Here is a 23,925-nt window from a genome sequence, read left to right as displayed (position 1 = left end):
CAGCCGGAGATGCGCGGGTCTCCAGTGCAAGCGCAGCCACGCGTCTGCCTGACTACGGACCCCCGTCATCCTCCGTCCCCTTCCCAGCCACAGCCCCGTGCCCGAGCGCTGCGGCTCCCGGCCTCTGGCTTAGCTAACGTTTCATCAACCCGCTGCGCAGGCTTTGCACAGAGCTGCGGCTACGTCAGAAACTCAATTCCTTTAGGATCTGATGGGTTTGGACGTGAACAAGTGTGGCACCCTGGTGCCCCCAGGCAGGGGCATGGGAAGCAGTGTAATTCTCTTCTTACACGTAGAGGTTCATCCTTTCCTATTTACTTCTGAATGTTTTTCATTACAACGATGCTTTAGGGCTGGAAACATCGGGAATATAAATTGGAGCTTGTCATTCACAAGCACCACATTTATTTTACATTAATATATGTTTTCTGTTAAAATATCGTACATTTAGTTGTGAATCTTGGCTATTATCAGAAGCTTATTGCAATCGTTTTCCTTCCTTTTTATTTACGCACATGAAATGCTGTGTTTAATGATGAATTGGCTTCTGACTGAAGGGATCAGGCCGTTTGCAAAGTCACAGCCCGCGTGGCCTCTGTGCTCTGACTTTGCAATTTAGTTGCCTCTGTTCCCCTGGGTTTTACCCCTTTTCCCGCTGGCGAAGGTAGCGAGGGAGCCCAGAAAGCCTCTTTACTTCTTTTTCATGGCTAACATGAGAGCAGAGTCCAGTATCCCCCTTAAACTAAAAATCTGGGGAGAAAAAAAAATAACATAAAAGGAATCTGTAATTCTGGAAGGATTTGAGAATTTCTCTGGGGAGGCTGAGAGCAGGGAGTCCTCCCCCATCACCGTCAGCATCGGTCAGCTGTAAAATGCTTTTCGAGAAATGAAGGCATAGAGAGGGGCAGGTCTTGTTATCCCGGGCTGTCTGGTAGGAATCAGAAGGGAGGTATGTAACCAAATTATATTTTTCGTCTGCGAGCCTCCAGCTGCATGACATTTCCAATTATCCAAGCACATACATATGGATGCGCAGACCCCCGCAGCGCTGGCGTGTTCTGCGTTTCCGCAGCGGCGGAGGGCTCGGCTGAGACAGAGCCCGGCACGGCTCTGCCGCCGTCCCGCTCCCGCAGACGGGCACAGGCAGCTCGCAAAACCTGATTTACCAGAGAGCAAAACTTTGTCCTTGAGATCTCTCGACACCGTCGGGCCGCGTGATGTTCAGCAGCTTTTTGATGTGTAGTCCAAAGCCTTGATGAGAGCAAAGATGCTTATATCCTACAGAGCATTTCCCCCCCTGATGCTTTATCTCAGGACAGTGGGCAATTAACTGAATTCCAGGCAGACAAGTTTGGGCATCCTGTAGGACCGTGCATGGGTTTCCTGCAGGGTGGGAGCAAGGATGCTGTTGTTTCTCAGAAAGGTTATTAATGATTGGGAACTTATCCATCCGCTGGGGTAAAAGGTGTTACACCCACACAGCTTCAATCAGTCGGATCTCAGCTAGGCAACACAGGCTGCAATCAGAGAGCATGGGGGGGGTGGGGGGGTGGAGGTTGGAAGTAATCCATCATACCGATCAACCCTTGTTGGCAATAGAAAGGTGGGAGGGGAGATTTAAATGATGCCTTTCTCCCAGGTTTTCAGGAATAGCTGCAGGATCTGGGCTTTATAAACTTTACAGTAAGGTCTGCTGATCAGATATGAAAAATAGATTAGATATTTTTTTCTATAAGCTTCATTTATACTCATCAGAGTGCTACAAGTAATAATACCAGGAAATAGATTTGCAGGCAGAAGTATGATTTTTAAGTTAATGATGTTCATTTAATTTCAGCTCTTGTCTCCTAGATGTGCCTCCTCCTAATGCTCTAAATAGCTCCTCTGCCTCTTTGATGTTTACACCCTTCAAATGCATAAAGACAGTTCTCTACAATTCCTCATTTTGCCAAGCAATACATACTTAGTGCTTTTCATCTCTCTCCATAAATCAATCCTTTCACTCCAACAGGAGCTAGAATAGGATTTTTTTTTCCTTATTAGATTTGTACTGAGAATTTCTTTTCAGAAACAGATAAATGATACAAGGTTTTTCATGACAAAGCATCCTATCATACATTATTAGCAAACACTTCCACAGTAGAACAGGAATAAAAATAGAAAGTGGGCTATAAAAAAGAATGTATAGCAGGATAGCATCTAATCTCACAGCATGATACTAAAAGTGGAGCAGTTCCTTCACATTTCTTTGCAGATCTTCAAGGAAAGATCCAGGAGGCCTAAGAAACGCTTAGCATCTTTTACTTAAGGATTTCGTTAAATTCTGTGCGATCTTTGACATCAAGCTAATGAATTTTCTCCTTATTCAAAAAGCCCACCTACTGCTCGCGATGCGTCTGAAGCTGCAGATCCTTTCTAGCTGGCTTAGCTGCTGCTCCCTGCCTTGCCGTCCCTCTTCCCTGTGTCTCAGCACAGCGTTGGCTGTGCACACCCTCTTCTGCAAAACTTTAACCAAGAAACCACCTGAGTTATAAATTCTTTTGGATCCCACTTGTCTCAAAACCAGATGATTATTTTTTATTACTGATTTTCAGTGGGAGCCTTCGGATGTGAAGTCCTTGTGGTTCTCACCTGGCAGGCCAGGTTAACAAGTACATAATGTGCTTTTAAGATTGCTTCTTCTGATGGACCCTTCCCAGGAATCACACCCGCTCACTTCGATGGCTGGCTGTGCTTTAGAAGCCGCAGTGAGCTAAGGCTTCCCTAGGAAAAATAGTCACCCTCAGATTTCCCGTATTTCTGAAAGCAATTTTGGTTGAAGGCCAGCAAACGCTGCAAAAATGGATTTAAAATGAAATTACAAATGAAAGATGAATACTCAAATGGACAACAATTTCAGCAGCTATTTGTCAGGAAAAGCTTAGGACTTTGGAGATTAGTCTGCCCCGGCAATCACTGCCCTGGGACAGAGGCACGTGTCGGTCGCGCTCAGACACGTGTTCAGCCGAGTGCCGTTTGGCCTGACGTTTGTTCTTGCATTGCTCTTTCAGCTCTGAATATGAGGAGTGAGGAAAGGAGAAGCTGATCGATGGGTTTATTTTCCTCGCTCGTGGCTTCAGGGGTGAATTAAGGAATGGGAACGTTCCTCTGGGGCTGAACAGCCCGGCGGGGCTGGCTGCTGGGTCTCAAAGTCTACCTGGGAGCCAACACAGAGATGGGCAGAGACAACCAGGTTTAAAGCCCGAGCATTTTGGTGATTATTAAGTAAATGGGGCAAACAATAAGCTGTGTAGCTGCAGCATATATTCAGGGAGAGAGCCTGGAGGTAGCTTCTATCATCTTGCAAAGGAGCAGGTGCTGCAAAGGAAACCAATATCTGAAACTTTTAGCAAAATGCCAGAGATCTTCTCTAGAGCTGCTGCCAGCAAGCAAGAGAAGGCAGAAAAATCAACACAAAGCCGATGTGGCTTCATAATAAACAAACCAAACCGGTGCCAGAAGTTGTTGTGCACTGGGTTTTGTGACCGTGCATTTCAATTTCTTATTGTTCTTGCTGTCCTTAGAGCTGGGTTAGCACAGCAGAGGGTCCGACCACTTCCCTGTGATGGCTTCTTGTTGGACACCATCGCAGATTTCTGTCTTTTGAAGCACTGTGTTCTTGTTGCAGCAACTTGATTGCTTCCACCTTGGGGCCTGCTGGGTCTGCTCTGGCATTTTGAAGTTTGCCTTTTGCTAGTTTAAAACAGCTTTTGAATGCGTTTGACTTGGGGTGGTGATTATAGAATCATAGAGTCGTTTAGATTGGAAAAGACCTTTAAGATCGAGTCCAACCATTACTCTAGCGCTGCCAAGTCCACCACTAAACCATGTCCCAAAGTGCCACATCTACACGTCTTTTAAATACCTCCAGGGATGGTGACTCCACCACTTCCCTGCACAGCCTGTTCCAATGCTTGACAACCCTTTCGGTGAAGAAATTTTTCCTAATATCCAACCAAAACCTCCCCGGCACAACTTGAGGCTATTTCCTCTTGTCCTATCGCTTCTTACTTGGGAGAAGAGACCAGCACCCACCTCACTACAACCTTCTTTCAGGTAGTTGTAGAGAGCGATAAGGTCTCCCCTCAGCCTCCTTTTCTCCAGGCTAAACAACCCCAGTTCCCTCAGCTGCTCCTCATAAGACTTGTGCTCCAGACCCTTCACCAGCTTGGTTGCCCTTCTCTGGACACACTCCAGCCCCTCCATGTCTTTCCTGTAGTGAGGGGCCCAAAACTGAACACAGGACTCGAGGTGCGGCCTCACCAGTGCCGAGTAAAGGGGGACGATCACCTCCCTGCTCCTGCTGGCCACACGATTTCTGATACAGGCCAGGATGCCATTGACCTTCTTGGCCACCTGGGCACACTGCTGGCTCATATTCAGCTGCCTGTTGACCAACACCCCCAGGTCCTTTTCTGCTGGGCAGCTTTCCAGCTGCTCTTCCCAAAGTCTGTAGCATTACACAGGGTTGTTGTGACCCAAATGCAGGACCCGGCACTTGGCCTTCTTGAACCTCATACGATTGGCCTCAGCCCGTCGATCCAGCCTGTCCAGATCCCTCTGTAGAGCCTTTCTACCCTCCAGCAGATCAACACTCCCACCCAACTTCGTGTCATCTGCAAACTTGGGGTAAGTTACTAACTTGCAGGGCTGGATCTTTGTCACCTGTCATCACTTCAGATCAAGACCTTTGTAAGATAAACAGGAGAAAAGACCTCTTGCACTGGACACTAAAGAGGACAGTGGACTTCTATCGGGGATGATTTTTACTTCTCAATGACATTCTCCACATAAACCTAAGTGCTGATAAATGCTGAGACCCGAAGTTGTGAAAGCCATTAATGAGTATCTGTACAGTGTTCACCCATCTGATGCCCTGAGGTCTACGGCAGGTCCTGGGACCCAAGCTCTGCCTGGATGTGTTGAGAGCCATCTCTTCAGGGTTAGCAACACGGGTTAGGGACAGGTATGTGTAAGGCTGGGATCTGCAATAGCCCAGATCCAAGGGCTGAAAGTACTTGGATATTTTACCTGGAGGGAAGATTTTGAAGTGTTAGCACTTCATAGTTCTCGGTGTTGCTGACAGTGTAAATCTCTGCTTTCCATCTTAAAAAATAAGAATACTATTTTTTAAGTTGGTACGGAACCATCTTAAACATCAATAACTAAATGTGGTCCCTCTCAACCAACCAAAACTTGAAAGGTCAACTTTTTAAACTCAAAGGCCAATGTTTCAAAAATTTATAGTACTCTTTTGACCCATTTTAATCGTCTTTCCTGATACATGCTTGAATGTCACTGCCCCTCCATGGGGAGGCTGAGAACTGCTCAGTTTTGCTATTGCTACTGAAAACAGATTTCTGTAATTGCTCGTGCTGCTGTTGCACAGAAGCTTAGCACAGCAAGAAAATAACAGCTAGGAACCAGTGGTGAGAAGGTTTCTTAAATTCAGGTTGTGGGTTAGTGAAGAGCCCAAACTGACCAATTCTATTCAAGTCGCACAAAAGAGCCCCCGAAGATGGCAGCGGGTTTGGTATCTAAATGTTGCTGGTAAAGAGCAGTTGTACACCTTGGTGGTGCAGAGCAGGTGAATGCACTATGCCATGGTCTAGGCACTGCGCTTCTCACCCCAGGCACTGCCCACGTGGATACCAGACCTGGCACTGGATAATCCCTCCAAAGACAAAATAGATACCCCTCTGCCCTTTGTGTGTGTATATATGCACACACATATGTGTGTGTGTGTATATATATATCTGTATCTATCTACACACGCGTGCTAAGTCTGTAACAGCACAAGCTGTCTGTTTGCTGCACATTCTGTTTCTTAGGGCAACATTTAGACTGTGAACTCCCTGAAGAAAAGACTATCTTGCGAGTGTTTCCAACACGCCTAACCCTCCTGGGCTTTCATTTCCTGACTGGCTTTTAATGTAATGTAAAGAACAGAAATAATATCTTCCATTAAAACTTTATTAGGTAGGTCTTCCACTTAAGAGAGCTGTTTCACTTACTCCCAGCCAAATGAATTCCAGTCATTGAAAGCTAAACATGAAAATTCAGGAGGAGGAAGCAGAAAGCCACCCGTGGTCTTGAAAAGATGAGGGAAAACAAGAGCAGTGGGTTCAATGACCTGTCTGAGAAGATGCACATAGCTCAGTATGGAGTCCTGGGCCAGAGCGCTATGTGGCAGGACATGAGAGTACAACAGCCAGCATGGGAAACACTTCATTCCTTGGCAAAGGGAACCTGCAAATGCATGTCCCCCGCTTCTACATCCTGCTGATTTCTACTGGAGTTTGTTATAATTATTGGGAGCATCAGACATCTGCTCGCTTCCATGGATGTTGCTAAGGCTACTGGTGGGCTGATTGATGTGTGGTTACCACCAGAGAGCAGCCTGAGTGGCAGCAGCTGACCTTCTTAGGAGCATCTGTATCGCTCCTCACCTTCCCTCTGGCTTTTGCTATGACCTTTGGATACAGATCGATCCCAGATTAGTGTTTTTGTTAACAATAAATACCCTAAAATTAGGATACAAGTAGACAAGTTCTGAAAAGGTTAGACAAGCTTGGGGCAGCTTAGTGCAAGACTCCGCTCGCCAGGCTGGCGGTTGGTCTGTGTGGTCTATTTTCCAAAAGTATTTTCAAGTCCTATTACCTACGATTCCAGAGCAAAACCAGCTGGACAGCCCCAGGATGGGGAAGCTGCCGTGTGGTGGCACATGTGCCTTCTCAGCTGGGCTGCACAAAGCCCTGATATAGTCCAGGGGATGGACTATAACTTATTTTTCTGGGTACTTTATGGTGTGTTGATGGAAGTAGTATTTTGCCAAGCAAAGATGGGTAAATGCATCCAGCTGTACTGGACTAGCTTCAGTTCGTAAGTGGCAGGCAAGGTTTTTTCATTTTCTCTTGAACTGTTATATTGTCCTCCCCACTCCATTTGCAAACTTCTGGCTGCACAAATATATCAAGGTATGTTTATACGTTATACATATGATATGGAAGCTGTAGGCCATGTAACAAAATAAATCTGTATCTAGACATTGTACCCAGCTGTGTAGGAAAGCCCATAGAGAACATCACTGATCATCAACTATGAACTGGTTAAATAAAAACTTTGTTCCATGTCATCAAAGGTGTTTTGTGCATCTTTGCAACATCTTCAAGTGTTCAGTAACAAAAAAGCTCGGAGGGGAAAATTAACCGTGTCATGGGTGATATAATGCTGCATCAGTACCTATAAAGTGCCCTAGCAATACAAGAGAATTGAAGTAATGAACAGAAATGCTCAGTTAGAGGTTTTTCCATATTTTATGTTAATCATTAGGGTAGAGCTGAAATTAGCTTTAATTGATATTAAGGGCTGAAAAAATGAATCCTCTGGAGAATGAGTCTCTTTAACCTTTAATGATGCAGTAAATAAAATATCCTGTCAACATTTGTGCAACAGTAAGGGTTTTCAGAATTCCATATCTGTATGGTGAGCGATTCAATATGCCTAATTCTCTCCATTACAGCAGATAAAGGTGATGTCAGTGCATAAATTCAGCTGCAGGTTTTCCATGTTTCCAAGCTATCTGTCATACCCTGGTAATTCCCCGTGCTGGCTTGTTACTTCTAACAGGGAGATGGAGAGGGGAAGGAGGGACTGTGAGAACTAAACAAATTCTGCGTGCCAGCTTTTTCATTTGTGCACCTTCTGACTTGTAGGCTTCTGATGCCAGAGTATCAATAGAGAAACTGTGCCTCAGTCAAGGGTAAGGGAAAAGGAGCAATGCTGCCTATTCTTTCTTTCAGGTGAAATATGCCTGGAAATGTTTCATTTTTCACTTTAAAGGCAAGGTGGAATTGCAAAAGACTTCAATACTTTAGGGGCGCTTAGTTTGGTAATAGTCAGACCATTCTTCTATCTGTCAGGGTTCAGCCTGGTATTGAAACACCTAATAACTGACTTGGTGAAGCACATGAAATATCCCTCTGCTGTAAGCAGGAAACCTGTTTTTCATAAAATCCATTTGATCATTGCAATCAACTGGAAGTATTACATCACTTAGGCAAGTTACTGTAACATTGATGGTTACTCTGCTATAGTTAACTGAGAAACAGAAAACAAATCTCCCCACTTATAACCATCTTTGTCTTTCAATAGGACTGATGCAATAACACTTCTCATATCATGGGGTATATATCTCCTTTGGAAAGTTCCCAGCAAGCTTTTCTGTATTACGGGGAATATATTTCTGCATACTTATAGAAGTCTTTGTGAGTGATGCTAGTGTTTTACCAGGGTGTGAATCCATCATGCTTGCACGGTGATTTGACAATAACTTCTCTGATGAGACACAGTTGTAAAATCTTTAAGAAAACCATCTTTTTTTAAAATGCTGATGTAACATTGATTTTTCTTCATTCTTTTTTCCTTCTTACTTAGGGTTTGGCAGGATTTAGGCAAGGAAGTGAAATGGAAGTGTCCCCCAAATTAAATTCTGCCTTGTACTGCATTTGGAAGCTGTTTCCTCTGACAAAGACCCTGCTATCTTGGGACAATACGATGTCCCAGGCCTGCCAAGGATGTGTTGAAACAGTTAAAGGAATCGGCAAGGTCTAGATAAAGTAAATATGTTTTATCAGTGAAAACATTTGAAAGTCGAGTTAAGCAGTGATATGTCTGGTTTAAAGAGGAAACAGCCAAACCAGTGAAAACACATCTGATGAATGTGCAGCTAGCAGGACCAGCAGAGTCCTGGCCAAGTCACATCCATTTCTGAGAGATGGCCAGTGAAGCAATGGAAAGTGCTGGGAATGACGGAGGCAGCCCTTATAAGCAAAGTAATTTTATGGAGTTAGGACACAGAGGATCTAATTTTCTTCTAGAAGACTCATTACCATGATTTTGTTACACATTATTTATGGGCTGTTATGATAGTCCTGGCAGGTCATAATTGGCTGAAGCTGGAGAATTAGTCACATTCTTCACATTTGGAAGAATGATCTGTACAGCTACTCTAATGACTTCATTCCCGGAGATGCCACGTGCTGGGCAGGGACTGCCTGTCTTGGGGTACAGCTGGATTAACCCCTTCTGGTTCTGAGCACCATGCCAAGGTGCTGGATTTTGTTCATGAGATACCAAAACGACTTTTCTTTACTTCAAAGCAGCTGTTTGGCATGTAGGTGACTTGCTGCTTTCACGATAGCTTCCCCTTTCTTTCCTTTCCCTTGAATCTGGAGTTAGTTTTGCCTAGCACTGTTATTCCATGGGGAAAATGCATTTTTTAACTAGTCTGTCCATGCAGGGGCATCACACTCTCCCCATCAGAGCTGCTGCAGCTTTACAGCAGTAAGACAGGCCCGGCTCTTCCACTGATGATTTTTAACTCCTGGTAAGAGATGAGCAAGTTAAAACTGAGGAAGGGCCTTATTGACAGCACTCCTAAATATGCCTTGCTGTGTACATAGCAAAACCCAAACAATTTTTCACAGATGATGAATCAGAAGGGAGCACTATAATTGTTTTATCTGCCTTTTGGGACTGCACAAGCTGCTTAGTCTTGAATTAGAGCCTGATGAATGTTGCTGTATCTTCCTGAAAAATGGACAGCTTTGATTTGGGGATTTCCAGTGATCAGGAAACCACTGCACTGTTTGCTGACCACTCCCAAATCCCTTAAATGCCATTGTTGTTAAAGAATGGACGTGAATTCTTGAATAAATTTGTACTATGTTGGATTGCAGCATTTGGGTCACGTTGCAGTTTTGTCTACCAGATTAAAGAGAAAAGCATGTGGCCGTGGGAGAAAATTATAGACCGTGATTTGGAAAATATTGCCTTGGAGTGAAGGATGCTGGGAGAAAGTTAAGGATTGACTTGATCTGGTTTGCAGCTCTTCTAAAGACCTTTCCCATTTTACTAGCATCCTTGGATTGTAGGTGTCAGGACCAGCACAATATACTGGCGTTAGCTGGTGTGTGAAATTCAGGTCTGGGAGAGCCTCCCACCTGCTTTTTGATATTCCCTGTTTATAAGGTCAGGGATGGCATAAGTCCTTTGGCCAAAGCACCACACTAATGGCAGGACCAGCCCATCGGGCCCAAGCCATAGACTGCTCTAGAGCAGTTTGAGAGCAAAGCAGCTCGCAGCAGGCTACCATCCCACCGCGGGCAAGGTGTAAACCCCATCCGTGGCTCTGGGAGGCAAGGCTCAGCCACAAGCTGTGTCCAGACAATTTCTGCAGGAGCAGTGACCCTCCTGCAGTGCCGTCACCCCCTCCTGCGAGCGGCTCCTGCTGCTGTCTGCAATCTGTCCTCTCACTCCGGCGTGGGAAAGAGTTGGCCAGTGCTGAACTGAAGGCAACCTCTTAATCAAACTAAGAGGTGGGAGTTATAGTGTTTGTAAAATACTGTACAAATGGGAGGATTTGATCGCATTAAATGAAGGATCAGATTCATTAAATTAAGTGGAAAGCAATGTACATGGATAATTTCAAGGGTTGAGGCTGAATACGGTTTTTAAATAGGAAGTGATCAGCTGCTATACACAACACAGAGCAGCTCTCAAACATTTTTAATGACAGTATTTGTACACACTTTAGTTTAATTAACACATGGCACAAGAGAGGTTTGGTAACTAGGATGTAGTCTCACACCAGTCATCTCAATTATAACACGTGAAATTTCAAGCATCAATACACCAAGAAGAACATCACCCGTCCCTGCCCAGCAAGGTCTGGTGATTTGAATTTCCATCACACCTTGTTTCTCTTGGATGCGATAGTAATTCCTTCTCTCCAGATGGAGAAGTCCCCTTAGAAGTAAGTGGATGATCAGCTTCTCATTTGGATTTATTTCTTGTTTTCTGCAATCAAAATTAAGGGGACTGTGTATTGTCACTGCCCAGTGATCCACATTACATTTCTGACAGCTATGTTTATTAGTAAATATGTAGTAATTGCTTCCCGAATTAACTAGAGCTGTTCTTCTGTGTCTGTACGTGTAGGAGAGATTTCCTGCGATGCATGTTCCCTTTGTTAGCACAGCACTCATTAGACGCCGGAGAATTGTTGCAGACGCAGCCGGGTTTTACGCCTCTGTAGGTGCGGTGTTCGTCCGGGGGACCAACTTCAGAATAATCGGTTTCTCTGGTCTTAAGAATCCCTGTGAACTCAGCTTGAGAGGGATCTGCAACAATAAGAGGAAAAACACACTTGGAGATAGACAAATTAAATAAGTAGAGATTAAAGGAAAGACACTTGGCCACGATTTGGACATAATTTGATCCATAGTGCCTGAAAGCGTACGTCCCCTGAAAGTGCAAATCATCGGGTGTTAGCACCCGCGGTGAGAAACAAGGTACCCGGTTCTTCACGTGCCAGTTTCAAAACGTAACGTGCTCCTCACCTGAGTTTCTTTGCAGGTCTGGAAAGTGAAATGTTGCAATATGATGGTGATGGCAACTTTCAGAGTCAGGAGAGCAAACCGCATCCCAATGCAGTTCCTGGGACCAGCTCCAAAGGGCAGGTACATATACGGGTCTATGGTGTCTTTGTTTTCCTTACTGAACCTGGACAATGGCAAGGTTGGGAAAAAGAAATGAAGGCAGTAAAACATCAAAAAGCTACATATCTGTATTAGTTATCCAGAGATTTCTTGCTGGTGCCCTACAGAGACTTGTTTGGTTTTTCGCTAAGGTGTCTCAGCGTACCCCAGCAATCGAGTGCTGTGTCAGAGCCCTTGTCCAGGACAGGGTGGGATCCCACTTGAGTGTTTGATTTTAATTCTGTCCATCCAGACTGGTAGAAGTTGGAAGCAAGGTGAAAATCTAGGCAACATGCTTTCCCAAAGTGACTGGTATTTTCTATCATCTGCTGTGTTTACTGGGAGAGAAACCAGGAGTCATCTTGGTTAGGAGCAGCCTATGGCTTCAGTCTTACTGGGAACAAGAGGTAGAGACCAATTCTAAAAAATAACCAACTGGCGAAAATTATCACCTCCTTGAAAACAAGGAGGGAAGGCAACTCTGGAAGGATCAATTCCGGTATATTTGGTAGCAAAACCTGTGTGAAGGACACAGGTTCAGCAATGAAGATTATACAGAAGGATGGCCAGCGGTTACAAAAACTCACCAACTACCCACTCTGTCAGCAAGCCTAAAAACTGCGTACAAGATGTTGTGAGGTATCAATGTTATTCTCCCAATAAGATTATGTTGTTTGAAAACCTGCTTTAAGTGCAAAGCTCATTTTCTTCTTAAAATGACATTCCCATGAGCCTGCAATTACTCATCGGTATTGTTTGTAAAAAGATAGGAAGAACACAGTTAGGAAGATAATCAGAGATGAATACTTAATTACTATGTGAGGAAAAAGCATGCTATTTCTTCCCTTTCATTATGCTTTTTGTACCTTTCTGGTCTGAACTCTTCTGGGTTTGGCCAGTACTTGGGGTTGTAGTGCAGGGTATGGACTGGGATTGTAACGACGGTTCCTTTGGGAATGGTCACTCCTTTTATCTCTACGTCTTTCTTGCAGGTTCTCTCAAGCCGTCCTCCAAGGGGAAAGAGCCGAAGGGTTTCATTCACTGCCATGTCAAGATATTCCAATTGCATCATTGCTTCGTACGTGAGAGGAGCCTGTAGGATGACAAGAGAAAGGTGACCAGGTATGTTGGCGTGAGGATTGGATTGTCCTAAAACGACTGCTGAGACCAGGGTGTCCCCAACCCTACTGCCCCAGCTGTGACTCGGACTCACTGTAGAACAAAACACAAAGTAGAAATTGCACAGTTGATTTCATTTTCCATCCCTGAGTGACGGAAATGCCTGGAAATCCACACCCACTTTGTGCGTGGGTCAAATGGGTTTGTGCAGTGGGGTGGCCTGGAAGGTTTCAGCTGCCAAAAGAAAATCGCTACAGGGCTGAGTTGTCTCAGCGTGTGCCTCTTAGAGCTCTTGCAAGATCCCAGGGGCAGGGTGTTTAGGAGCTAAAGATTTCTCATCGTCTTGGCTGAACAAGGAGGACAGCGGGGTCAGAGGGTCTTTGCCATCACTCAATGTCCCCTTACCTTGTTGGGTAAAACCGTGTCGATCTCCTCCAGCAGTTTTTGCTGCACGTCGGGATGCATGGCCAGCTCGTATGCCAGGAAACAAAGCGCGCTGCTGGTGGGCTCGTAGCCAGCTAATATAAAGATGAATGCTTGTGACAGGATCTCTGAGTCGGTCAGGGCTGTGAGGAGAGAGGATGCGGGGAAATGAGCAAAACCAATGAAGATGGTCTCAGCGAGGAAGAGGGAGCAACGGGTGGGGTTGCAGTTATTTTCTGGTCACATATTTAGAGCTACACTGCTATCTGTCTCGAAAAAGTGATTTGAGAGAGGAGCCAGATATTTTCCCGGGTATAAACGATTGATACGGCAGTCCTACTCCCTGGCAGAGGACCCGGGGGATTCCCCTTAGCCCTGGTGCTGGCAACAAGGGACAGAGACGTCTGCCTGGAGCTGGTCAGTGGAGGTGGTGGTGACCCATTGAGCCTTTCTCTGGGAAACAGCTCCCCATATTCTCCTCATTCCCGCAGCCCCTGTTCCTGTGACACATATTTGGATGTTGTTACATTTATATGAGTGGTTTGCTTCGTTGCTCTTGTGGCTGGTTGAGTTCTGGGATTCGATCATCAGCTGCAGAAAATCTACTCTGCCCTGAGAAGAAAAGCAGGAGAGTTTCTTTGGTGACAGGTCCCTTGGAGGGCTCAGATAAGCAGATTTCACAACCCAAGCATAATTTTTAAACTGAAAGCGTCCCCAAAATGCACGTGACTTCCTTATTGAAAAACATTAACACTTGCTTTTTATTTTGGAAATCTATCTGTCCTTTTTGTGAAGCCATTGGGTGGGAGAGCAGTGTCTCGAATGAATTTTGGAAAAGGGATCCAAACTCTAAAAGGGAGAATTTTGCCAAGAAGCAGCTTCAATTTTTGAAAAGTGAGAGGGGAAGGCACAACCCTGAAAGGTGGTATTGCTGCTCTTGTGCTGCTTACTCTGCTCTCTCTCATCCTCTGCCTAATCTTCTTCAGGGAGTCTCTTACTTTGACTTATTACAAATTCTGCAAACCCAAGCTTAGTGCAATTCTACTGAGCCTTTATCTGGATTTAGCTTCAGATCACGGATGTATAAAGTCCACTTGCTTCTCTGCCAGGACTGGTCAGCTGGGGCTTTTCTGACTACTAAAAGGAAGTGTTTACACTTAAGTAGATTCAGGGTTTTGTTGAGTCATTGTACTTTGACTTCACCTTTGATATCATTACCCTAATTATATTTCACTTAAGTGTATTTTCAGCCACAATTACTAGCAAATTCACACTCACTTACCTTGTGAGCCTCCTTTTCACGATCCTGCTTAATTTTGGAGAGGGATCTCATGAAGAAATTTACTGCATCCCTGGGGAAGAAGCTTACGTTCATCTTGGCCAAAAGAGGAACAAGGAATGGGCATACAACTGAAAAACAAATTGAGAATAAAATTGCACACTGTAAACAAACTCCACCTCATATAAGATAGCTATGGAAGTTACTGAGGAAGTAACGATGTTACTGAGAAATTATTCCTTTTCTGAATTCTTTACCTGGGAAAAGCCTGGACTTTGCCTTTTTTCCTCTTTCTCCTTCCCTTGGGATAGTTTGTCTTGATGCAACCCTCCCTCAAGTTTCTGTCAGATGGGCACAACTGAGCTCAGTATAATCATTGCTTTAAGAGATGATGGAAGCATATACCACATTCTTTTTCTAAGCCACTTTTTTCTAAGGACAGGTTACTTCTGTACATTCTACAGCACTACAACAAGAATGTGGCTCAGAAGAGAAACTTTGCAAATTCTGAATTCTTTTTTCAGGCTGAGCTATGTCACTGCCATGCTGTGTTCATGCAAACATTTTCAAGTCCCCTTCAGAGCATTTCCTTCATCGTAGAGACTGGATCTTGAGCTTGTGTATAGATTCATAAAATCTACAGCACCAGAACCTCCTCTATGCACAGATCACAACTTTCCCTGTGTTTTAGCAAGGTGTCTAATCTTGATTTAAGGTTGCAAGTGATTTAAGGTCCATCACCATCACTGTTAAGCTGTTGCACTGCTAGGAAATTGCATCTAATTACAGTCCCCACTCAGCACTCTCTTCCAGAAAATGCATTTCAGATAGCACCACTCTCCTCAAGCCGCACAGCTGAACTTGCTTTTCAACGCTTGAATCATTTTCCAGCACTTATTTGGATATGGGCTGGGATGTTCATATGTTTCTTGCATTGTGGATGCCAAAGGTGGAGGAAGCTTTTACCCATCTCCCTCCCATGGTTTTACCAGGAAGCTAACAACGAGGAAACAATGAGACAAGAGCCATTAGCATTTCCATCCTAGCTAGTGAAGTTATCTGAGCAGTAGTTGATTGGTTAATGTATGGGATGCACCAGTCTCTGATATGCTCGCTAAAGTCACACTTCCATAGTACTCCGACACCTGAATGAAGTTTTTAACAAAAAAGTCACTTACATATCAAGATGAAGAGTGGGTCAAAAAAATCAAACTTGACCAGCTTCTGCATCTCTCTGACAAAGGGGTCTTTGGGGTTGTTCATGGAGTCGATGTTCACACCGAACGAAGTGCTGGTGACGACGTCCATGCTGTAGCTTCCAAAGATGCTGAGGAAAGGTGGAAAAGATAGGCTGTGCTTAAATATTTGGACCAAGTGAATGTATTTTTTCCTAATGCCTATGTGACATTCAAATATAAATTCTCGTAAGACCTCCTGCCCTGGTTTTGAAAAGGAAATTGGCTAGATGGTAACTGAAAAGCACTTACAGTGAAAGGGATAGATTTTTAGAGAGCTTTGGTTTCAAGCCTGTGTGGCTTTTGAAATCAGACAGCTTTTTGGAGGATTTTAAACCAGCATGTAACTACATGAACAGGTTAGTGCAAGGTCAGCATGTAGCTCTCGAGCATGTTAGCTTCTTGGGGAGGAGTGGTAACACACTTTGCTTCAAACACGCCATGAAAATGGTCTTGTTCAACTCAGCACAGCCCTATAATATTACAAACTGTCCAAGCCCTCTTCTTATGGGGTTTTTGGTAGGGGAGAGCTTTGCTGGTGTGTGACTACTGGTGTGCAGCTGCCCCTTTTGCATCTGTGCTTTGAAATTGGGGATGAAATACACGGGTTTTGTTCCAGAGCCCGCAAGGAGGGCACAGATGAGGATGACACACCCAGGGCCACACTACAGCCTCCCTTCCCACTCCTCCCAGCAATGGGGCAAGTGATGGATGAGCATCCCATAGTGCTGGGGTGTGGGCAGAGAGGCCAGCAACCCCGGTGTCCTGTGGTATAAGAAGGTGGTGCACAGAGCTCCTGAGTATATGTGGGGAAAACTGGGTTTTCCTGGTGGATTTGGGGTTATCTCCGATCTGTGGATTCCCAAAGCTGTGCTGGAGCATTTTTCTCCCCATCTAATTACCTTTAGAAGACTTCTTTCTGGGTCTCTGCCTATAGGAAGTTTCACTAACATCCCAGCTTAAATTTTCCCTTTCAAATTTCCAGCCAGGCTTTCAGGTAGCCCTGTTCCTCATTTCAGAGGTCTGGTTTACCCAGCGAGCAATCTGCGTTGCCAGTAACGAATGAACTGCAACATTTGCTAACAAGGTTTGCTGCTTAGCCTGCTGCTCCTAGCAGCTACTTACTCCTTTACAGATAGAGCGTTGTCCTTTTCCACTCGCTTTTGAACATTTTTCACCAAAGCTTCCCCATAGTGCTTCATTATAGGGAACATCTGTAACACAAACCAGATATGGTCACATAAGTATAGTACATTTTACTTCTTTAAGACAGGCTTATGAAGACTACAGGGAGTTTCATGAATATTTACAAATAAGATCTTTCTGCTAAGGTTTTATTTTAAGCCTTTTTTGTTTTAAATTAGGCATAAATTAAAAAGACCAGCTTCGTTGCCAGGCTCTGACTAATGAAATCAGACCCCTGTGACAATCTCAACCTCATAACACTGCCTACTGACTTTCTGATTTAGTTGGTACCTGCTCCTCCGTGTTTTACCTCCTTTAGTTTCCCACTGGTGAAAGTTGGAGAGAGCACAGTACGAATCCTTTTCCACTGTTCGTCTTCAGCTAATGAGATAGCGTTGTTCAGCACCCCTGCTAGTTCTACATGCTAGAGGGGAAAAAGGCAAGGCGTTAACCCCAGAAAAGACAGCGGTTTTCTTGCAAGGATGGGAATGTAGCATGCAAGTCCCTGCCCAGGCTATTTCAAGGGCATTACTACTGGCAGCAGGCTAAGACCTTACAAACAGCCTCTCTCAAGACACACATATATAAATAATCCCCTTTCCTGCAGTAAACCATCTGTGAGATGCCATTCCCATGTCTAGAACAAGTAATCCAACAAGTCCAACGCCCGTACGTATGTACCCACACCTAACCGTGCCACCCAGAGCCTGCATCCCAGCTGGTGGCACATGTGCTAGCTGGACCCTTGCAGATTCCTGAATGCTCACACAGATTCAAATTAATATATATATATAGATAGATAGAGATATATATAAGTGTGAGAGCAGAATTTTTCTGATGTGCAGGCAAAGAGCTTCCTCTGCCAGCCTGGGTATGCAGTCCCCAGGCTGTAAGGCAGGGGAACAGTGACATACAGTGGCCATTTACAGTAATCCCTATAGTGCAGGCACTCGTCCCCTATGGGAACCCCGCTACGTGGTTGGCATCCTTCTCTCCTCCTGTACTTTATTTTCTGGACTCTGTGGTACATCACGATTCTTCTGCTCTTACCCGCCGGTTGGTAAAGGTGGAGTAACACTCTTTAACCAGCACAGATTTAATGATTTGGGGGTCCGTGACAGCCAGCACAGGTTGCCTGCCATCGTAAATCCTGGCAGAGGGAGAAGAGGAGACAGATAAACACCCCCAGACAGTTGAAGTGCAAGGCTTGGCTGATGCCCATGAAACAAAATGTGTTAAACAAATGCTCCTCCATCACCAGCCTTGCTGTTCTGTAGATGCCTAAGCAGAGAAATGGAGAAAGGAGAGATGGAAAAGGACTCCCAGGCCTTCTTCCACCTGGTTTTGTAAATGATAAAGGGGGCTAAACACCTTCCAAATTCACTGGGAAATGAGCAGGGCTCAGACCCTCAAAGAACCACGTACTAAATGAAGCAAGTGTCTTCACTTCCTCCCCTGACTCTGTGTTTTTCCAGGCACTTAAACACATTACAGTATTAGAAGGCAACTTGTTCAACCCCTTTCAGGTTCTTGAATTGGGTGTCTGGAGACTTGGGCTGACAGCACCGAAATAGCCTTGGAGATGAAACTCAAACCTTGTTTTTGTCTTTTTAAGCTGCCAGTTCTGAATGCTTTCCTGGAACAGATGTAGATTAAGCAGATTTATGCACTTTCACCATTTACGTAAAGATATCTTTTCCAGATTCCGTTTTTTAAAGTTGCTATAGGGACTGATGGATGCATTAGAGGCTATGTGAGTTACAACAGCAGCGATAAAAGCTATAGGAGGTGTCCAGAGCAGAGCAACGATAGCTGCACTAGCTCCCACCACAGCAGGTAAGGATCAGCAGCACGAGGACGTCGGCAGACTTTGGATCTGCTTCTTCGCTCAATATTGGGAGTCACTCATGTTCCTCTGCTGTTGGTAAACCTCCTGGTTCCAGATTCTCCCTTAAGTAAATAGTAGTTTTGCTGCTGATTTTGTTAGGAGCGGGTGAGGGCCTTTTGTTATCAGCTTTAAAACAACTTTCATAGTATAGGTCAAAGCAATTTCCACATAGCATGACAGTGGCACTGCCCTGCAATCATCAGGCTTTAATGTAAGCCACCACGAGCACCTTATTGTTGCTGTACTCATCCTGCTGGGACCATCAGGGCTGCAGTAGAGAAAAGGGAGCTTTCCTAATGAATTTTTCTCCCCTTTGTATGGATTCTAGTTTTACCTTAAGAAAAGATCAGTGGTTCATACTCACCCCCAGACTTCCCCGTATTTCTTGAAACATTCATTGTCAAACTCCAAGAAACCCTGTGGAAAGCAATTTAAAAATTCTCTCTGAGACGGTGCAGTCGAGGGGATGATGTTGGAGATGGTGGGTTGGGAGGAATATCTGTAAATTGGTGTTCCGAGCTGCCTTCTGAGTTCTCCTCCTCTCCAAAAACATCATGAAGGACAGCGTAAATGTACAGCACGCTTGTGAATGAGCTGTTTGCCAGGACACTGGCAAAGGGCGGCTGTAAATCAGCCACCCACGAGTAGCTCGTTTGGCGATGCTCTAAGGGCAAGGCCCCACGGTCTGCGTTACTGAGCCCTTATCCTGTGCTGGCCTTTGCACAACCTGTGCATCAGAGCTGAGCTTGGCATTTGGAGATAACTTATCATCACCATGTATCTTTAGCTACAGCTGTATGAGCAAAGGTGGGTATTTCTGGAGTCAGGAAGGCTTCAGTCACTTACTTTGCGGTATGCCAGGCACGTCCCGAAAAAAGGCAGAGGTCTTGGCCCGGGAATACCCAACTTCTTGAACAAACCAAATGGCCAGGTCCCATATCTGTGGGACAGAAAAGATAACTGAGCGGTACATCACCATGGCACGGGGGCTGCGAGCTCTCCTCAACCTGGAGACTGCAGCAATGTCCCTTTGGCTCTAAGTAGGGGAGCTTCATCCAGGAGCTGGAAAAAAGAGGCCCAAAAGAAAATTACCCTGTAAAAACTACTTAATAAACATGGTAAGGCTCAAGGCTGCCACACAGAGCTTCAGAGAGAGCACTTTGATGTAAAAGCAGCTGTCTCCTAAAGGCATAGGTACTGTGGTGGAAACAGGACCTTGAAGCTTTTAGTAAAAGTCAAAAGAGGAGCTCATTGCCAACCAAAGGAGAGACAGAAAAGGGAGTTGGAAGAAGGAACACCAAGCTTACATGTTTTTATTGAAGACAAATCAAAGCAGTGCCAGAAGTGATGTCCCAAACAAGGCTTTTGTCAAGCTGCACTTTAATTTCATTTATTGTTCTCCCTCCCCTTAGCCCAGCGTTAGCTCAGTGGTGCATCAGGAAGTCTTGTCTTGATGGTTTTCTCTTTAGATTTTATTGACAGCTTTGCAGATTTCTTTCCTCTGAAGCACCCTTTTTGGCAGCTGTAAAGTTATTACTTCTACCTCGGGGCCTTCTGTTTCTCAAAAAGGGCCTGGGCTGCAGCCCTTTGAAGCTTGTCTTTGGCTGTGTTGAAAGAGCTCCTCAAAATATTTGTTTTTAGTTAGTAGCTGCAGCTTCCCAAGTGAGCAGTTTGTTGCAGAAGGGATGTAAAACTGCAAAGGTTTGGCAGAAGGACATTATCAGAGATCCTCTCTGGGCCATGTGGCAGCAGCCACCCAGCCAGCATCTTGTGGATGCTTTCCTGAAAAGCCAGAGTCTAGGCTGAGACCTAAGGGGGTTTCCCTTGCAATTAGTAATACTTTCCTAAATCTGGGGGACCCCAAATGAGATCAGTCCCCCCAGCACAGGTTCTGCCAGAGCGCAAAAGCGGACCTCATCTTGTGGTCCAAACGGGAGGCAAAAACCAGGGAATGGGGTGTTTGCAGGTGTAGAAAGGTTTTACAGAGCTCTGTTTGTCAATGTTTAACTTTTCTGTCAAACGTTAATTCAGTACTAGATATAAAAAGTTTGTGGGTTCTCATTTGTAATGTTTATGGGCAGCCAGGGCTGTGGGGAGACCAGCAAATGTTAGGCTGGGCTGGTTACAAAGCCCAGAAACAGTATGGGAACGTAGGCTAGGCTTAATCCATTTGAAATATGGCCAGGAAAACGCAGTCTAATGCTCTTATGACTAAAACGTGACATGGTTTTCTGCAGGCTGAGAAGGACCATTTAGTGTAAAGCCAGAGAATAGTCATTACTACTTCTTACCATGGATGTGAACCAGAAATGCCTGATATTCCTTCATGTGTGAACTGGAACAGCGTTGCCCCAGATGGACAAGAAGCATCTGAACAACCTCCCTGTGCTAATGGGCAGTGAAATTCTTATTTTAGTTCAGATATCAGAGCACAGAGATCTGGGCTTCATCCCTTTTACCACAACAAAATTGCAAGTGGCTGCAGAAGGTGGGAGTCTGGTAACCAGCAATCTTAGATGGCCACAGAGTTATTGAAATATGAGGGTTTGGGTCAAGAAGGAGGGTGGATTTGGGGGTTTTGAGTTTTTTCTTTCTTTTAAGAGTCTTCCCCAAATAGGCTTTTAAGTGATCCAAATCACAGGAAAGGGTTTGAAAAACAGGGCTAAAAGTTTCAGAGTTTACTGAACTGCCACGGTTGGAGCATTGCCAGGGCAGACAAATGGATTGTGCTTGTGTGCACCACATTAATCGTTAAGGTTTATGGCTAGCAACATGCTGTCTCTGCCTAAGGGCTTGTCAACACTGCAAAGTTTGTCAGTCCAGCCTTGTTGGCAGGGGCTGCCAGCAGAAACACTGTATGTCCCAGCAGAAGGGGGTTTTCAGCCAGCCCTGCTATGCTGCAGCGCCGAACAGTATCAGCAAAGTGGACGAAAGCATTTTCTCACTAGCACAGCCCCTCGGAAGCAGCGGGGTACAATTCTGCCTGCTGGAGTTTGTCTGAAAAGCCAGGAGCAAGGAGCTGACCTTGCTCTGGGCTTCGTTTCTTCCCCAGCAAGGGTGGGCTGTGGGGACAGGCTTGGGATGCTGTCCCTGCAGGCACGTGGCAAATCCAGCTTCTGCAAAGTATCCCTCCTGGTCCAGGTGCCTGTGCGTGGAGCATCTTACCTGGGCACTATGGAAGGAGTTGGGAGACTAAGAATTCATCCTATGAATGCTCTTTTTCTGGTGCCTTTCTGCTGCTCTCCACCTTTGCGGGTCATGCAGTAGGGTCATCTACTGCCTGGTCCCCTCCATAGGGCAACCTCAGTCAGGGAGAGGCACAGCCTTCCTTAGACTGTATTTCTGTGGAAAATAACCTAATGGATCACAAGCCTCGCTGAAGGCAGTACTCTGCTGGTAACGAATGCCTGGCACCATTATTATTCAATTATTGCTTTGATGCTTAGCGGCAAGATTGTAACGGTGCACGGGAATACTCCAAACCTTGGAGCAAGATCACGGGTCTGCACAGTCTTTAGACTCCTCTGCTACTTCCAGAGCCTCGTTAGAGGATGGAAATCTGGCAATCACACCTACCCGTTTGCTCTTCAGCAGACTAGTTGCATGAAAATGAACAATGGCAAGAACAGCAAAATGGCATGAGCAAAGAACCAATAAAGAATGTTTTACTCACGCTACCACGAGGGCTATGAAAAGAAGCAAAAGGGCCCATGTCTCTGTAGAGAAGAGGGAAAGAAGGTTCATTTGGGTTCTTCTCTGGTTGGCTTTGAGTTCTGTCTTGATGTGCTTGTCCCAGGTCTGTGGGAAATAGGAGTGTTTTGCAGCGTGCGATCTTTTGTGTCCAATCACATGATTTAGGGGCTGTCCTTCTGTCGTGAAGGAGCAGGAGTGGAAGGCAAAGGTAGCAAAGTATGCTAATCTGAAAAAACATGATTCATGTGCTAGATAAATGCCTGGCTGAACTGTCTAAGGTTCAAATTTTTTAGTACATACGTTGCTAGGTGTTTCAGCTAGTTTCTGTGTTGTAATAGTACGTAATAACTGACTTCTTACTGAGTAATGCTCCTGGGCTTCTACACCAAAATAAATAAAATCAAGTTACAATGAAAAGCTTAATCCCAAAGCAGGTGTCAGAGTTGGTTTACAAAAGGGAAAGAGAAGTGAAAAGGTTATTCATACAATATATGACAAGATCTCTTCTGGCAGCTGAATTAACTTTGGCAGAATTCAAGATTTTGTTTAGAATGTCTGTCTTTGTGTTGCGAAGAGCAAGTGCTGCCTGCTTCTGCCTGCCATGGGTCAGAAGCAGCTTCTAACAAAGGCAGGAATTTGCCCCTTATAAAGGCTTTAGAGTCCACCTTGTTTGCTGGTTTGTGGCCAGGTATTTTGTAAGAGAAATACTGTCGTACCACAACTGTAAGCAGTTAAAGTACCACCATTTCCAAAACACCAGCTCATGGCTCATGAATAAAAACAGCACCCACCCCTCTGCAGCAGCTGGCAAAAAGACACAAGCAAAGAGAAAACACAAATTTTGTAATGGTTCTCCTGTAAGGACGGTGCAGAAAAGTGATAGCATCCTAGAGGTATGGATGTGCTAAGAGAAGATTACTGGGCTATTTGGATGGTGTTTGTTAGTGGCCATAATGTTAGGGCAGGAGGCTATATGGTTTGCACAGATGTGTACTACAGCATTTTTAGGGCTTCATCAGAACTCTGAAATGAGCAATTGCCTTCCTATTGGCAGAGCTGCCATCTTCAAAAGGTAGTTTACTGACTGCACTGGGTGCAAATAGCTGGATGTTATAAATATTTCGCACATCAAATGCCTCGTGTCTCCAAGGATGTTGCTGTGATTGATGCTGGGTTGACTGATAAGTGCACCTTAGTCCATATGGTGATACAAGACACATTCTGAGAGTCATCATCTGACTTAGCTCAGCAGCATTTGTATCTCATTTCACCTTTGCCTGGCCTTTGCTCTGACCTTCAGAGACAACTCAGTTGCAGATTATTTTGTAATAAACACAGGCTGCTTTAGTTTGACATGAAAAGGCAAGTTCATGACATAGTTATACAAGCCTGTGTCACGTCCTACCTTGCTTGATTCAGAGATGTTGAAAGAGCATGTGATTAAATAGGTGCTTTCCCATTCAGGACCTTGTCACAGCAGTGATTGTTTTTCCAGGGTTCCCCTTTGCGCATTTTGACATAGCC

The 23,925-nt window shown here is 44.9% G+C and overlaps 1 protein-coding gene across 1 annotated transcript; it reads right to left on the bottom strand.

Annotated features, from left to right (window-relative positions):
- Nucleotides 1-10,595: 10,595 nt before the first annotated feature.
- LOC142045112 (cytochrome P450 3A9-like) lies at nucleotides 10,596-22,521 on the bottom strand. The gene is made up of 13 exons (XM_075058272.1): nucleotides 22,382-22,521; nucleotides 19,555-19,648; nucleotides 19,073-19,125; nucleotides 17,871-17,970; nucleotides 17,131-17,244; nucleotides 16,761-16,849; nucleotides 15,579-15,727; nucleotides 14,404-14,531; nucleotides 13,649-13,733; nucleotides 13,104-13,264; nucleotides 12,446-12,672; nucleotides 11,442-11,604; nucleotides 10,596-11,222 (listed from the first exon to the last, which is right to left on the bottom strand). Exons 1-13 carry the CDS (start codon nucleotides 22,450-22,452, stop codon nucleotides 11,124-11,126), a joined length of 1,533 nt encoding a protein of 510 aa, XP_074914373.1. The 5' UTR covers nucleotides 22,453-22,521; the 3' UTR covers nucleotides 10,596-11,123.
- Nucleotides 22,522-23,925: the final 1,404 nt, after the last annotated feature.

The sequence above is a fragment of the Buteo buteo genome, chromosome 27, assembly GCF_964188355.1.
Source record: "Buteo buteo chromosome 27, bButBut1.hap1.1, whole genome shotgun sequence".
Lineage (NCBI taxonomy): Eukaryota > Metazoa > Chordata > Aves > Accipitriformes > Accipitridae > Buteo > Buteo buteo.
This window is presented reverse-complemented; position numbering and strand designations above follow the sequence as displayed.

What these genes read in the sequence shown, in the direction of transcription:
- LOC142045112 (XM_075058272.1), bottom strand. Translation starts at nt 22,452, where the DNA reads ATGAACCTTCTTTCCCTCTTCTCTACAGAGACATGGGCCCTTTTGCTT. An exon ending in TTCATAGCCCTCGTGGTAGC is followed by an intron (nt 19,649 to 22,381) that starts GTGAGTAAAACA and finishes TCTGTCCCACAG; the next exon opens with ATATGGGACCTGGCCATTTG. An exon ending in AAATACGGGGAAGTCTGGGG is followed by an intron (nt 17,971 to 19,072) that starts GTGAGTATGAAC and finishes TCCCTCTGCCAG; the next exon opens with GATTTACGATGGCAGGCAAC.